This window comes from Gossypium raimondii, chromosome 11 (assembly GCF_025698545.1).
Source record: "Gossypium raimondii isolate GPD5lz chromosome 11, ASM2569854v1, whole genome shotgun sequence".
NCBI classification, from domain to species: domain Eukaryota; kingdom Viridiplantae; phylum Streptophyta; class Magnoliopsida; order Malvales; family Malvaceae; genus Gossypium; species Gossypium raimondii.
Window position 1 is genome coordinate 47,740,171 of NC_068575.1, and position 16,025 is coordinate 47,756,195.

Genomic DNA, 16,025 nt, shown 5'->3' on the forward strand with positions numbered 1-16,025 from the left:
TAGGAATAGCAATAACAAATGCATACGATGAGAACAGCCCAACTGCACTGATTGTGGAAGGATTATTGAACGCGGCATTATCTGGGATCTTAATATACATGGCGTTGGTGGATCTTCTAGCAGCTGATTTCATGAATCCGAAGTTACAAAACAATGGAATACTTCACTTCTCCTTGGGGCTGGTCTTATGTCTCTCTCGGCTATTTGGGCTTAAAAAAGTTTCCAAGAAAAAAGAAGTTCCAATTAAAGGATTAGACTATATGAAAGCAAGGAATTAAGGTCTATTTATCACAAGTTTTTCTATTTTTAGTATTTTAATATTTTGTACTTTGGCAAGATTAGCTTCTTATGCGCTAACCAAATAGCAGAATCCCCAAGGAATTCTTTTATATATATATAAAACCCTTAATTTAGTACTGCATGTCATGTAGCAAACATGTTTACTTTAAAAATTATACAAATACGATATTAGAAAAAAGAATGTTAAATGATATATTAAAGCTTAAAAGCATTTAAATTTAAAGTAGAAATATGGTTAGTTTACTTTACATGTATGTGTATGCGGGATTGAGTTTCCATGGGTGATAAACTTGAGAAAGAATAGAGATATGTGGGAGCACGTGAAAGTATAAGTTGTATGAGGGTGGATGCTACTTTGCTAAGCCCATGTTTTGTGTCTAACATTTAGGATAATCCCCAATCTAATGCCAACCCCTTCTGTGTGTGTGTTCAGACGGAATTAAGCATTCATTCTGGTCCAGGAAGGGAAAGCAGGTCACTGTCAAGTGTCAAACCATTCATTTCCAGTCCACTTTTCATTTTTTTTTCTTTGAAAGATGTTTTAAAAAAAATTCTATTATTTTATGAATAATAATTTGAGACCATTGGCACAGGACATCTCAATTTCCGGATTGCACTAAAGCTGTAGCTATTTTATAGTTACTTTGAATTGTGAAATATCACAAAATTCGATTTCTCTTAATTTTCAATCCAATTTGATGTAACTACAGACTAGAAAATAAATCATGACGAAGGGTAGTGCTTTTTGAGACTTGTAATTGTAGCCCTTTAAGAGCATTGATGAGATTTAGTTCTGAGGATCTATGAAATAAATAAAAAAAAGTCATTGCTTGAATATTTTAAAAGTTATTGCAATGCCACTACGAGGTAGCTTCTCATCACCTTTGCAACAAAAATATATCATCTTTTCGAGGAAGCTTGCAAATTCAATGCTTCACATGGATGATGGTTGCATTGTCTTCCAATTTTGTATCAGCCATTAAATAATATATATTTTCCATTTAAACAATATATATAAGGTAAATTTCTACATGTAAGGTCACTAATCTATTAATAAGATTATATTTTAGTTATTAAACTATTTAGAAGTTTTAATGTAAGTCATTGGGCTTTTAAATCGTTATTATATAGTCTTCTCTATTTCCATCGTCTACACCAATTGAAAGCTTTTATTTCCCCAGTTTTTCCACGAAATTACTTTAAACGTCATGAATCTACAAACAAAAATCCAAACAACTTTGTTGTCCAATCGAATCAACTTGGATCTAAGGTATGTTCTTCTACTCGTTGATTAGTACTAATACACTATATCAATCGTCGAATCGTTGCTTAGAGCTCACTAACCGAACTTTTAAAAAGAAACCCTGTGAGTTAAATAAAAACTTCTTAATAGTTTAGTAACTAAATTAAAATTTTGAAATAGTTCAATGACCATTTTATAATTTTTTAAAGTTAAGTGACTAAAACGTAAACTTACTAATAACTTAATAGTGAAATTTACCCGATATCAAACTTTTAGATTAAAAGGTTTGTTTTTCTATAATCTTAGTACCAAATAATTCCAATCTCTGAGTTTTGCTTAACCCCAACAGTTTATTCGGGACATTGATATTTCACAACAATGGAACTAAAAATTAAATTCAGGTATTCTTACAGTCACAGTTTTAAAAGATGAGCATCCAACAAGTTTTGAGTTTTGAATTTGAATCTCTGCAATATGTTGCAAAGCATAGAAACGACATGGCAACGAAGATAATTGTCTTCTTACCGATGTTTGTTTTTTCTACATAGAATACAGTGTTCAAATTAACACTTCAGGTTCCTTTGGTAAAAACCAAAAAAAAAAAAAACACAAACTAGAAAGTACAACTGAGAAACAGACTTGCAAGTTATGATAAAAACGCTTTTGTAACACTACCGCTTGCTTTGTCCATAGTTCACAACAACTTCGCCAAATCCATTTATTAAGACCAAATAAAAATCATCTTTTGGACTTCCCTCAGCAACTGTTGGCACAATGTCAGAAAAATGATAGATGAAACTGATTGTTACTAACGAACACTTAGAAGGGGCTTCATATCTTTGAAAGAGCACATAATTATACGAGAACGAGTGCGACATATAAACCACCCATTACCCTTTGTCAATGCCATACACATCACAGGAAGCTGAACAATTAATTCAGCCTTCCTCCCAATCTACATCATCCTCATCATCTCCAGATTCTTCTGCTTCCACATTCAAATCATTGACCTTATAACTCTCAGTTGTATTGCCTGAAACACACCAACATCTTCATCATGATGAACTTATAACTAGTTGGACACATTTTGTATTAAAAATAATACATGGAGCATTAGGATTGAACTTGTATCAACTTGCATATATAACTAATATCGAAAGGTAATAGGAAAATTCAAGTTGAACTATTGCAAGTTATTTCTATCATTGCTTGACACACTTTGAATGGCAATAAAACTCGTAAAAAATGCACATGGAGATGGATTAAATGTTTCAACATTCCCCCACCAGTAGGCATAATGCATAATCCTATTGTAATATGTATCTATGGATATAGAACTGATTGGGGATAACACCGTAATAGGCAGTGAACCAACTATGAAAATAACTATCCAAGTAATTATGCACACCTTAAATAGCACAAATATGAGACTTTTGTGGCCAGAAGAAAGCAAAACTTTCTTAGAGTTAGAAAAATAATGATGTTATCGGGTCATTCTACACTTGGCATGTCACAGATATTCCCACAATACAAATCCTTTATGTTTTAGATATTGATTAGTATGATTGTTAGCAAGCAGCAATTCTAGTGCAATCAAAATATGATGCCACCAATTAAACTGAGAATTTGCACCCACAATAAGTACTACTCCCTCATTCTTATCGGATGTCCACTTTTATGTATTTTGTTTCTTGCTTCCCCAGTTTTAACAATAAAGTAACTCAAAAGCTGGATACTGGCTCACCCAAAATTGTATTTCAATGAAAGGCAACACAGGAGAAAGGCGAACATGCAACTTGAAACAAAAAGTACTACAGTATTTATTATAGATTAGGGTACCATATCTTGGTATGTATGTTGTTGATATTTAAGAATTGGATTTAATTAAAAATGTTAGAGAACAATAAACACTGAAGTTTAAATAAATAGTAGATTAGGTTTCCACTCTATACATATGATACTCTGATTTGTATATAAAATATGAGAATAGGTATATGAAAATATGAATTACAATGGAACACAGGAAAAGGGAATTAAATTACATTGATGGCTTGTAAAACTTTGGAAATGGCTGAATGTATTCTATATTCGGCACAGTAAGTTCTCTGGCAAGGTTTTAATATCTTTTTGCATGTTAAATATTCTTTTAAATGTTTCATAAGAACGGATAAGCATGACTACAAGTTTAAATAATTTGAACAATTAATTCTGAACAGTTTTCGTAGTCATCAAAGAGAAACCAAGTTATATTCCGAATACAAAAGAAAAAGTGGCACTTACCAGCAACAGGAGCTTCTTCCCAATCAATATCATCTTCTCCCTCATTGTCATCACGTTTAGCTTTCATACCAACTTGACGATTGGAAGAGTCAGAAAGACCAGTGGCTAGAGGAATGTCTGATAATTCTTGTTGTTTCTTAGCAGCTTCTTCTAGTTCTTGTTGTTTCTTATACAAAGCAGCATAATAAGCTTTAAGATACTCGTCCTGTAATACAACAGGAAAGAAATTCTTGTAAGTTAAACTGGATGGGATGGACAGAAAGAAGGAAAGAATAATAATACATCTCATTATACATACCTGTATCTTCTTCTTATCGTCATTTTCAACAGTGGACTTTTTGTCATCTGAAAATTCTGGTTGTGCTGAGCTGCCATCTGGCTTTGACTCTTGCTTGACCTCTCCACGTTGTTCCTTCGTCAGGTTCATACCTTGCTTTATCATCCAAGGTGGCAAAACTTTCAGGGATGTGCTAGCACTTTCAGACTTGACATCTTCCTTGCCATCAAGACCAGAAAAGGCAACTTCAACCTGCCAGGCAAGCCCAAAAAGCTTTAAAAACAATCGTTGATGGTAAAATATCCAACATTTGAAATTAAGAAATGCATGGCGAACACTGTAGAGGAGAATCTCCAGTAGAAGTAAAAAGAATATAAAATCCACACTTCAAGAAACAATACTAACCGCTGAGCATTAAAAATAAACGGATTGTTTGGTTTAAGAACAATGATTTATGACAGTAATAAAACTCAACTGACTATTCAGTATAGCGGTGGTCTAAGTGGAAATCTGTTTCAGCATAAATGGTTGGTTATATAAGCAGCAAGGGCTTACTAGCTTTCATAAAGGCACCAGGTGCAATAGTTAAGTTAGAATGTTGCATGAAAATTCATGAATATTTCATTTAAGATTTTGGGAAATTTTGAACCTCCAAGAATTGTGGATGCATGACTGCAAATACCCATTCAAATGAAAAGAGATCCAGGAAATTAAACTACAATAATTCAGGCTGAAGAAATATGCCCAAGTCTAGCATCAATATTCCATGACTATTAGTAACAGGGACTTAAGTGGCAGTGTCAAAATCGTGTTTTCAGTCATGCTGCTGTTATCGTGACTGCGGACGTAATAGATATTATTGCTGTCATTACCCTCATTGCAGTCGTGATTTTTTTTTTCAAATTTGTACAATTTCTTATAAAACATAAAAATAGTTCTAAGCATGAAACTTTATTGTTAATTATTTTTAAAGTGCTTATAACATTCTATAGTCTTTTATTTATATGTTAAAAATATTCACAAACAAATCAAGAAAATAAGAAACGAAGCTATTTAACTAAACATAGATAAGATTAGAAGAAATGTAGATGTAGTTTCAAGCCAGGATGATCAAAGACTCTTATTGTTAAACAAGAGGGAAGTTGGAAATGTAGAGAGAGGAGAAAAATCAGAGGTTTGTTACGATCTGTCTCATTTGTGCAGTTCCTTTATCTTTTCTTAACTTTTTTCCTTTCCTTTGTTGTGCAGATATAGTCACTAGCCTGCTCTTCCTTTCTCACCTCGTCTCATCCCAATCTCATTGTTCAAGAGAAGAGTTCTTTCTAAAAGTAACAAGATAGCGGGAATAACGGCTGTTAAAGCCGCAATTTTCCGTTAGACTGCTTTTCGCGGCCGTGATTGTCTGTTTTTGCTGTGAAAATATTCACACCGCTATTTGAGCTTTTATCGGTGGCAGATGGTGCCGCCACCTAAAAATAGCAACCACTATTCTATGATGCCATCACTACTTGAAACCCACCTCATTACAACAAAGAACAGAGAGAAATACAGTTTAAGTAAACTCTTACCTTTGTCTCCCCAAGAAATGGCATAGGTGTGCCACCATAACCCTGAGAATTTTTGGAAGGATCATTAGAACCAGAATCACCATTTACAGCACGCCCAGCAGCACTTGCTCGAGCTTCCCATGCTTGGAGACTTCCAAATTCTGGAATAGGCATATCTTTTACTCTGTTGAGTTGTTCCATTAATGGCTTAAGCTGTACCTGCAGTCATTTCATTGTGTCAAATGTCAATTTCAAAAAATGGCATGCAAAATGTACAGAATGGAAAGAATGAAGTAAAAAAGGCTTGGATATTTCTATAAACATATACCGCAAAACAAATATATAGGGAAATAAGTTAAAACGAAATGGAGTTTGAAGGACTGATATGATGATAAAAATTGGCTATCACAGCTATTTGCAAGTAAATTTTGGTACAGTGAAAGAGATCAACAATCTCAGGACAGGACAGTTGTGCAAGCCCATCTCCCTCATCCCCCCAGGAGGTAGTCAATATCCACATCAAGATTTTATCTATATTTAATTTTTTTCACGGTTTAAGCTTAACTGTCTCTAGCTGTTTGATAGTAAGATCAACATTGACAGAAAGAAATGAAGTGCATGCTAGCACTGAACTGAGGCTTATGGAATGACATTTAACACAGTAATCTTCAAACTACTTTTTTCTAAAGTCATAAATGTTTAGTTTCAGGTTAGGTAGTCACTCTTGTCTTCAAAATGCATAGGTGCCAGTGCTCTAGCCGTCTTTCAAACAGAAACAAGAAGAAAATCACATTTGCGACTTCATTCAGCTTTGAAAGTAATGCCTTTCAGGTCTACCAACTCCCATTGGGACTTCTAACGCTAGGTCATGAGCTCCCCCAATAGACTAGCAGTCTAACCTCTCCAAAAGTGTGCAACATTAGAAAGGGGAGAAGGTTGCATTCCTTAATTCATATCTTTCCAACAGGGCTTTATCTGGTGTGTTTGAACTTCTATCAGTACAAAGGGGTTGAGGATAGTTCTAGTTCTAGTGACTAGGATAGGGCAATTTGAAAACCTCCTTCAGGATTTTTCTCTCTACAACTCGTATGGTTCAAGATGCTATTAATAAGAGATTGAAAAAGTAACTTGTTGCATGAAGGGAATAACAATCTAGGAGCCAATGAGCGATGCCGTCAGAAGTTAATGAAGTGCTTGAAAACACGAAGTTAGAGAAAAATATCATTTGATGATGTACAAACAATGAGTTTAAATATCACCCGATCAGCTGAGAATGAGAATCAGAATGATGTAAGACAGTGAAGGTATGTTATCCAGAAAGTGATACTTGCAGGAGCAGTAGTACATCACCATTGTTCCAAATGCTAGGTAGCGTAGAAGCAGGCAATTAAAACTTGATAAGATGCTTTTGCAGGAAACATCTTCTGAAGTTTATCACAGAGGAAAGGATTTTGTTTGGAAGATATTTGGAGTGGAAAATGTAGGGGGAGGATTGAAGTGAAAGGTGAATTCACTGCTTTATTCAGGTGGAAGATATGGAAACTTCAAAGTTCTGCTCTTTAGTTAGTGTCTATTAAGGTACGGCAATGATCAACTATTTCTTTATATCAAATATAAAATCAAGAATATTACATAAACATCATTAAGAAGTGCAGACATAAAGTTTTCCGACTACATAGTGGAGCACCAGACGACAAACATTAAGTTTAAATCATTAGCACAAAGGGAATAAGCATTTCAGTTGACAAAGTCCAAACCATGTAAAGCCACAATCACAGGTCAACCAGACAATTTGCTATTGAATTATGCTCATATGCAAATCAATTGGGCGTAAAGGAAGTGATAAAATACAAAACTTAGATAGCATAAACACGATGAAAAAAAGAATCAACAAAGTTTTAATAGGAAACTAGAATCATTTGCTTTGCATACAAAGCAAAACTTGACGCTTGCAGCCTTTGTTCCACCACTTTGAGCAACTAGCTTTCAAGGAAATACAAAAGCTATGCTTCTAGATTTATGTTCACTTACTAGCTCAAAGCTTTAGTAGCTTTAAAAATGCATTAAAAAAATGGGGGCCTAAATGATCACTGTCATCTGATGTCGCAGAATCAACCAGTAAAAAATAGAACAGAACATTTCATGATAGGCAAAGCAAACTTCAAGACACAGAAACTGTTCCTCTATCCCCCAGCAAATTGATAAAATAACGTGTTTCCTATACTATATAGACATAACAGCCTATCATCTTTATGGGCTTCATTGAGAAGAATTATTATTTTGATAACTATGTTTCTTTTTTCCTTTTAAGAAGAATTCAAGAAAAACACATCCCTTCATAATCAGAAGCCAAGGGCAAGGTACTAAGCCGAATTAGAATGGACCTCACTGATTTGCCCAATGTTAATATTTCAACCTCTAATCAAGTCCCAATGACATCCAAAGAATTTAGGGCTGGTAAAAATGGATCTTACTTAAATTACATCCTTTTTATAATATGTCTTGAAAAATGTTGTAAACATACTATACTATTTTGTTAATATATGATAAAAGCGATTAAATTTCTAATTTCAATAGATTCACATTCTAGATCAAGCACAAATGAATATGCTTAATAAGGCAATAAATAGGAACTTTAAAGAGAAAAATTACCTCCATTTTCTGAAGCATGTCCTTCAACTTTTCACGCCGTCGTCGTCGTGCATTGTCATCTCCATCTCCTACATCTTGCACGGCTAACTTGTCACTCTCTGCCACCAATTCTCCATTACATCTTTCACAGTGAAAATATTCATCCTCCAAAGAAACTAATCTCAATGCATCCAAAGCATTGTATCTGAAAAAAAAATGGTAACAGGAGGCCTTCAATTTTTCATTGCTACTAATTCACTAGACAAATATACTTTTCAAACAACCCAAGGAAAGAAAAAAGAGGAGGAGGACAAAAGAGAGAAGCAATGGCAGAAACCTTTTCCCACAGCCAGGGCAGACATACTCCTGAACAGTATTCTTGTCCTCAAGTTCATCCTTTATTTTTTTCTTCATACGATGCATCCTATACCTAACAACATCATATATCTAAAAAAACACATTGCTTAGTCAGAATCAGCTCTGGACATAATAAAACGGATTGAAAAAAAGGCAAAAGAGATTTTATGAAGGCAGTCATAACCATATGGCATAGGCATATAGTTTTTGTTTTGTATTGGTACGTACCAATACCAGTGTGTTTTGGCTACCTTTTATCTGTACTTTTAAATACTTTTCACATATATATAGCTCATTATTTAATGCTCTAATTAAACATGAAAATACACTTCCACCTCATACATCTGTGCAGAGAAATTCAAATATAAAATTTTAAAATCATAAACATTTAGTATGCAAAAATTCTAAACATAAAATAAATATAAAAAGAAGGTAAATCGTTACTAATCAAATTCAATAGCATGATTTAATGAACATAATTTATTTCTGAATGAACATATTTTCTAGTATGGGGTTATACGGCTGGAACAGACTGATACAGAGCAGTAAAGACTTGTCCAAAAAACTAAAAGAGTACATTGCTGGTAAAATAGCAAACTTTTTCCAAATCAGGTCAGTACTGACCGAAACCACCGATGCCAGTTAAGTACACCATATGAATAGCTCTAGGGCTTGCGCCTTTTCTATCTAGTCCATTATTAACAAATCAATCTATGCATATTAGAATTGGAGAAATAAAGAATGGAATAAATAAAAGTAGTAACCTGTGCATAATCTAGACAACAATAAGAGTGAGTGTGCAGTTTAATCTTCTCCTCTCCCTCTTTCCCACCCGTTTGAGTATCAGCCGTCGCAGCAACTGCAGCACTATAAATCTTTGCCCCTTTAGCCGTCTGTGACCAAATCGAACATAAGTATGCAAGCAAAAACAAAAAGGTTCAATAATCACAACCAAAAACTGTTCCAACAATTAATGAAACATATAAAATGCAACTGGAAACCAGACTTTTTGGTCACTAACACCATCACTATGCCTCAATTCTATGTGAAAATAAGAAACAATTGAAGACAGAAAACAAAGGAAAAGAAAGAGAGCTTCAATAATGCACAGTAATTGTTCTAGATTAACAGAGAATAGAGAATTGTAGTATTTGTTCTAAATTAATAGAGAATAGGAAAACAATGATTAACTAACAGATACAGAAGGAATAATTACTGACAAAACCACAAATAGTGACAACTAAAAAAACATTATTCCAAAGGAAGAGAAAAGAAAAGGAGCTATAGCAGTCTGACCTCTCTTCTATGATCACGGGTGACTAATTTTTCTTCCTCAAATAGCCGTAAAATCCTCCGAAGTTGCTTTGAATGGAGTTTCAACTCCTTTGCCAAATCTTCTTCCCTAACCCATTGTCTCCTGGAAATGAAAGCAAGCAAAAAAGAGAATGTGCCTCAGAAATTGTAAGCCTGAAGCCAGCATGATTATTGCATGCAACCAGAACATATTTGCAAGCAGGCATAGTAAGTTCTTGGAAATAAACATATTTGCCATCCATATTGAAAGACGTCTTATTGAAGTGGGAAAAAACCACTTGCCAAAGTAGTCAACTCAGTTTCAACATATTATACCAATTACAAAATAGCTCCAATACTAAAATTCAATGCTACCTTCCCATTTCTCCAGCAAACAAAACCAGTTCTCTTTTACATGCTATCAAATGCAAAACAATTTTTAATTCTTCCATGAATAAAGGATAAAGAATCAGTACCTTGTAAGAGCATCAAGAACTACAACAGCAATCCCTCTATTATCCCCTCGACCCGTCTTTGGTTGATTATCTCCTTTTGTTGTCACGTCATCATAAAACGCCCGAGCAGCAAGTTTAACCAACCTGATTTCCCAATTACGATATCAATAAATAATTACATAGGCAAAATTTACAAAACCCAGTTTGGAGAAAGCCTCTATGGCCCTGATTTAAAGTAAAAGAAAAGGCAAACCTGTTAAATGGCTCGATGCTCATATTGTTAAGTGATTGGTGTTAAACAACTTCCTCGTAATTTTAACCAAACTAATTTGCGTCACATAATATGCTTCCGCAAGAAGAACTGCATCATCACATAATTAAAGTAAAAAAAAATTATTGGTTTCCAGATCTAGAGTGATGGAGTTAGAAAGAAAGGATGGGGCTGGTAGTAAATAAAGCACGGTCGAGGGAGAAGCAGTGGAGCAGGATTTGGTGAAAACCCAGATTGCGATTTTTGTGAAGACAAACAGAGTACAAGCAATGAGTTCATAGTATCAAAGATTGGAGAACTACCTGTTGAAAAGATGATTGAGGCAAAAATTGACAGAAAGAGGTCAGCCAAAGAGTAAAGAAAACAGCGTTCAGCAAGTAAGCGTAGCGGAGCTTTTCTTGGAGAACCAAACGATATGTGCGCGATGATGTGCCTGCAAAGAAGGAGAAGGCGTGTCTGCGCTAGTTTGAACCATAAGGATTACATATCTAGTATCCTTTTTCCATAAATTATGTTTGGTTCATACTTAATACAATGGGATAATATAATTTTTGGACCCTAAACTTGGTAATTAGATTCATTTTGGTATCTTTATTCTCTCCTTTTTTTTCCTTTGATATCTAAATTTGGTAACTAAATCTATTTTTGTCCCTAAACTTGAAAAAGTAGAAAAGTTTGATGACTTGGCACTTTAAGATTGTGCCTCATCTTCACTTGAGAAATAAAAAATTATATAAAATCTGAGGTGATAACGTGATAAATATTAAAGTATCACATACAGTATTTTGATAACCGATCAGACCACTGGTTTTGGATTCAATCGATTTGATCGATTCAACTACTAGACCAAATATATTAAATAAATAATTAAAAATAAATTCTTTTATTAAACCGATTCAACCTGTTTAACAAATGATTTTTATCCCAGTTTCGAGTAGTTTTCTAATTCAATTGGTTCAACTTCAACCCCTTTGTTCGGACCAATATATATATCGGTTCTCGATCCAATTAGCACGACTAACCAATCCATTCTTATTTCAAGAACATTGGTTACATAATCAAATATTAACATAATCTTAGGGACCAAAATAGACTTAATTGCCGAATTTAAGTATCAAAGTAAACTAAACAGAAAATAGAAATACTAAAATAGACCAATTATGAAGTTTAAGGGTAAAAATTATAATATCCCTAATATAATAAATATTGGTTAAAGATATATTATTTGGAGTTTGTTTGATGAAGTTAAAAACTATAAGGGTTTTGTTTTTAATTAAAATCTTGATTATTTATTGTTTGAGTGTGTTTTTTCGTATTATAAATTATAGTTGTAATTGGATGTTAACTATGTGAAATTTATTTTACAAGATATATATATATGATTAAAACTCATAATTTTATTTAAAATTGAAATAGAAAATGAAAATTTAAGTAACAACTAAATATTAATATTTTTATACATATTCGATAATCTAAAATAAAACAATGTGATTGCTCTTTTCTATAAAAAGTGTAGAAAATAATAAATAGATAAGAATTACTTAATAATTTTATTTATTTTAATATTATATTATTTATAAAAACTTTACGTTTAAAATTTGATTTTTATTTAGAATAAAGTGAATTGTTTAAATTTTAAGGATAGAATAAAAAATAATTTAAAATCTATATTTGCTAAACAATCTAATTATATTTCATAATTAATTTTAAGTAATATATCAAGTAATTTTATAACTTAAATTTTTAATATTTAATTTTTCAATTGATTTAGTAAACAAATATTTGAGAATGAGATCATAATTATTGATGAAGAGAATATTTTCAATAATATTTATTATTAAGATATGTTTGCGTTAATTGTGTAATAATAAAAATTTTAATTAATAATTTTTAAAATGATAATATTTATTGATTCATTCTTCTACAATTAAATAGAGTATTTAATATTTTCTTTCAAGTAACATATAAATGTAGATGTTCATTTTGAAGAGTGGGAGGACAAATCCTCTGATTTTTGCATCTATACTGCATATTATGATTCATTTATGAAAAACAAATGAAGAATTAATACTTAAACTAAAGTAAGGGTAATGTTATCTTAACATTGTTGCTAGTGTAACTGAAATGTGCTTATTCTTCAATTTAATGATTGGATAAGGGTTATATTCTTTATAAATTAATTTATTGTTAAATTATTAAAATTAATACTTGAAATGATTTTTTTGAGTAATTTGTGTCTTCATGTTATTCGAAATATTTTTAAACATTAATTTTAATTAAAAATAAAGTTGTTGAAGGTGTATTACAAATGTGAATCACATAAAAGAATAGTTGCAAATTTTGGACATGGTCTCAAAGTAGAATTGTAAAATAATCAAAACATTTATTTCCTTTCTAAATGTCACATAAACAATTAAAGATTTTGTCCGCAGACATAAAATGTATAAAGGTAGTGACATCATTTTAATCTCTAGATGAATAACATTTAAGTCCCTAGCCAATGATAAATCATCTTTAAAAAGCTACAATTCAGCCGCACACTATTGATTTTTGGGAGATGTTAATAAGCTCCAATTATTCAGTAACCAGAATAGTTTTTTTGTAATGGCTCCTACCCTCACTTTTTCAGGATCAGTTTCTAATCATCGATTTTTTTAAACAGCCCGTTTTCAATTAAATCGGAACAGTAGTTTCGGAATCATAAATCTGAGTCCTGAAGAAAAATTATTTTAATATTATTTCAAGGTCTGCATTATGATAGAAATATCATATGAAAATTTCGTTAGAAAAATTTTACCAATTACATGTTTAATTTGATGAAAAGAACCAAATTGCATAGAATGCAAAAGTTGAATTCTAATAGCTAAAGGGATCAAATAGCTATGAAATTCAAAATTGGAGGTCCTTATTTAGCAAATAGACCATTAAGAGGAGTTAGTAGATAAGTATGATAATTCATCCTTGGAAAATTTATTAAAGAAAAGGACTAAATTGAAAAGTAAAAATAATAACAGATGATAAATGATTAAATAATGAAAATATCATCATATTATCATCTTTCCCAAATTATTTTTACATGGAAACCCTATTTAGAAGAGCTTGAAGGTAGCAAATTTATTTGGCTTAATTGGGTAAGTATCTTTGTCTTGTTTTTAGTAATTTTCATGTTTCGGATATCGTAATAGCTTAATCTAGCTATCTCGAGGATTAATTTGCAAAGTTAACAAAATACTAGGGTTTTTCCATGGATGAATATAGTTGAATTATGAAGTTTTATGATAGAAAATGAAAGGTTGTTGATAGATAAACAACTTTTGTAAAGGGAATTTTGATGAAATTATGATTTAGGGACTAAATTAAAAAGATGTAAAATTTATGAAAAATTCTGAATTTTGTGAAATACATGGGCTGCTATTGTTACATGCAAAAATTGGCTAGGCTTGGAATAATGATTAAATTGCATGAATTTCATTTTCCGAGCCTAGGGATGAAATTGTAATTAATTAAAACTGTAGGGGTAAAATAATAATTTTGCCTAAGATGTGAATAGGATTGAATTGAATATAAATTTATGTTAAATTCATCCATATAGGTCCGGATAAATCAAATACGGAGTTAAATCGAGGAAAAGAGAAAGTAGCGAATTAGTAGATTTTGTATACACAAACACTTCTCAAGGTAAGTTCGTATAATTAAATTGTATATTATATGTTTGAATTGAATGTTATGTATGTGAATTGTGTAATGGTCATGTGTGAGAAATCAATCACATATCCGACAATGTCCGACAAGTATTAAGTCCCGTTTGAATAAATGAATTTCGATGGATACAAGGTTTCTGAATTGGTTCTGGTCTTGCATGTGTTGCGGACACACCACAGCTCTAAAAAGTGTCTCGTTTATATGGCTCGGAAGAGCTTCCCAATTACATGCTCGAATGAGCATACCTGAATATGAATTGACAGTTTACAAAATTGTACACTCTGTGTGTACCACCCGTATATCTATCGATATTTTAACTGGTTCAACGGGCAAAGTTCCGATATGAGATAATATGAATTCAAAATGAATTATTATGAGTAAATACTTGAAATTAGAGGTGCTCATGGGCCGGGCCGGGCCGGGTTCGGGTCGGGCCCATAAAAATTTTTGACCCGGGTTATAGGTTCGGGCCTACCTACCAAATATGTGCTGAAATTTTGTCCAGACCAAAGGGAAAAATCATAAGTTCGAGCACTGCCTACCTGCCCATTTTTAATAAATACCAAAATTTATTTTAAAATTAAAAAGTATTTTAAAATATTTTAAAATATTTTAAAAATATTTTAAAATTTTAAAAATTTAAAATAAATATATTTATTATATCGGTAGGCCGGTCCGGCCAAAAAGTGGTGTTGAGGCTCGCCCGCTTTCTAAACGGGCCTCGTTTTTTTTCCCAAGCCCATATTTCGGGCCTATATTTTTACCCAAACCCTCCCATATTTCGGGCGGGCCGTTGGGCCAGGCCAGGCCGCCCGGACCATGAGCACCTCTACTTGAAATACATGGATATAATTTTCATGATATATGGACACATGATGTGGAAAGTATATGTATATAGAAATTTGATTATTGTTGAGCTCATACATGTTTCTTGATGTTTATATGAAATACATGTCTAACATTGTTGATGATGATATGTATTAGGGCTTTTGGCCAAATTGCTTGAGTATGCCTTGTATGTTTCCTTTAATGTGATTAAATGGTAAGTTAAATTCCATGTTATGGGAACTTATTAAGCTTTAAAGCTTACTTTGTTTTATTTTCCCTGTTTTATAGTAATTCGGAAGCTCGTTGGGTTGGAAGTTTGGTGGAGGTATCTCACACTATCCATCAGCTCATTTCGGTATATATAATAAATCAACTTTGGTTATAATGGCATGTATAGGTTAATTTGCCAATGTTGGCATGTAAATGTTTTGGTTGATAATAGCCATTTGAATGTAGACTTATCATGTTTGAAGTATGAGCTTGATTATGCATATATGCATTTGGTTATTTAGGTAAATATGAACATTAGGTAGACATGATAATAAATTGTCATTTGAGGTGTCAAAGAGCACATTGGTTATATGTGGTAATATGTCATTTTTAAAGCTTGATTTTGGCTTGGATTGAATGTCTTATATTGACTTGTGAATGTGTTAAAGTGTTAATTTAGGTGGAAGACAAATTGGGTGAGAAAAGTGGCTTGGAAATGGTCTATTTTTGTCCACACGGGCAGAGATACGGGCGTGTATCTCAGCCGTGTGTCACACATGGCCTAGTACACGGGTGTGTGGTTTGGCCGTGTGTCCCCTGCATCTTTAAAATTGCAAAACAAAATACCCAT

General features: G+C 32.6%; 1 protein-coding gene across 1 annotated transcript; it reads right to left on the reverse strand.

Annotated features, from left to right (window-relative positions):
* Positions 1-1,972: 1,972 nt before the first annotated feature.
* On the reverse strand, positions 1,973-11,139 carry LOC105803480 (transcription initiation factor IIE subunit alpha). Its single transcript, XM_012635696.2, has 11 exons — positions 10,957-11,139; positions 10,637-10,744; positions 10,405-10,527; positions 9,932-10,052; positions 9,400-9,528; positions 8,616-8,725; positions 8,300-8,483; positions 5,669-5,866; positions 4,122-4,352; positions 3,824-4,028; positions 1,973-2,576 (listed from the first exon to the last, which is right to left on the reverse strand). Exons 2-11 carry the CDS (start codon positions 10,657-10,659, stop codon positions 2,482-2,484), a joined length of 1,419 nt encoding a protein of 472 aa, XP_012491150.1. The 5' UTR covers positions 10,660-10,744; positions 10,957-11,139; the 3' UTR covers positions 1,973-2,481.
* Between the last annotated feature and the right edge of the window lie 4,886 nt (positions 11,140-16,025).

Excerpts from the sequence above, each read along its gene's own strand:
- LOC105803480 (XM_012635696.2), bottom strand. The coding sequence starts at position 10,659 with ATGAGCATCGAGCCATTTAACAG. Across the intron at positions 9,529-9,931 it reads CCCGTGATCATAGAAGAGAG|ACGGCTAAAGGGGCAAAGAT; the intron begins GTCAGACTGCTA and ends ATTTGGTCACAG. Across the intron at positions 4,029-4,121 it reads ACGATAAGAAGAAGATACAG|GACGAGTATCTTAAAGCTTA; the intron begins GTATGTATAATG and ends GTTGTATTACAG.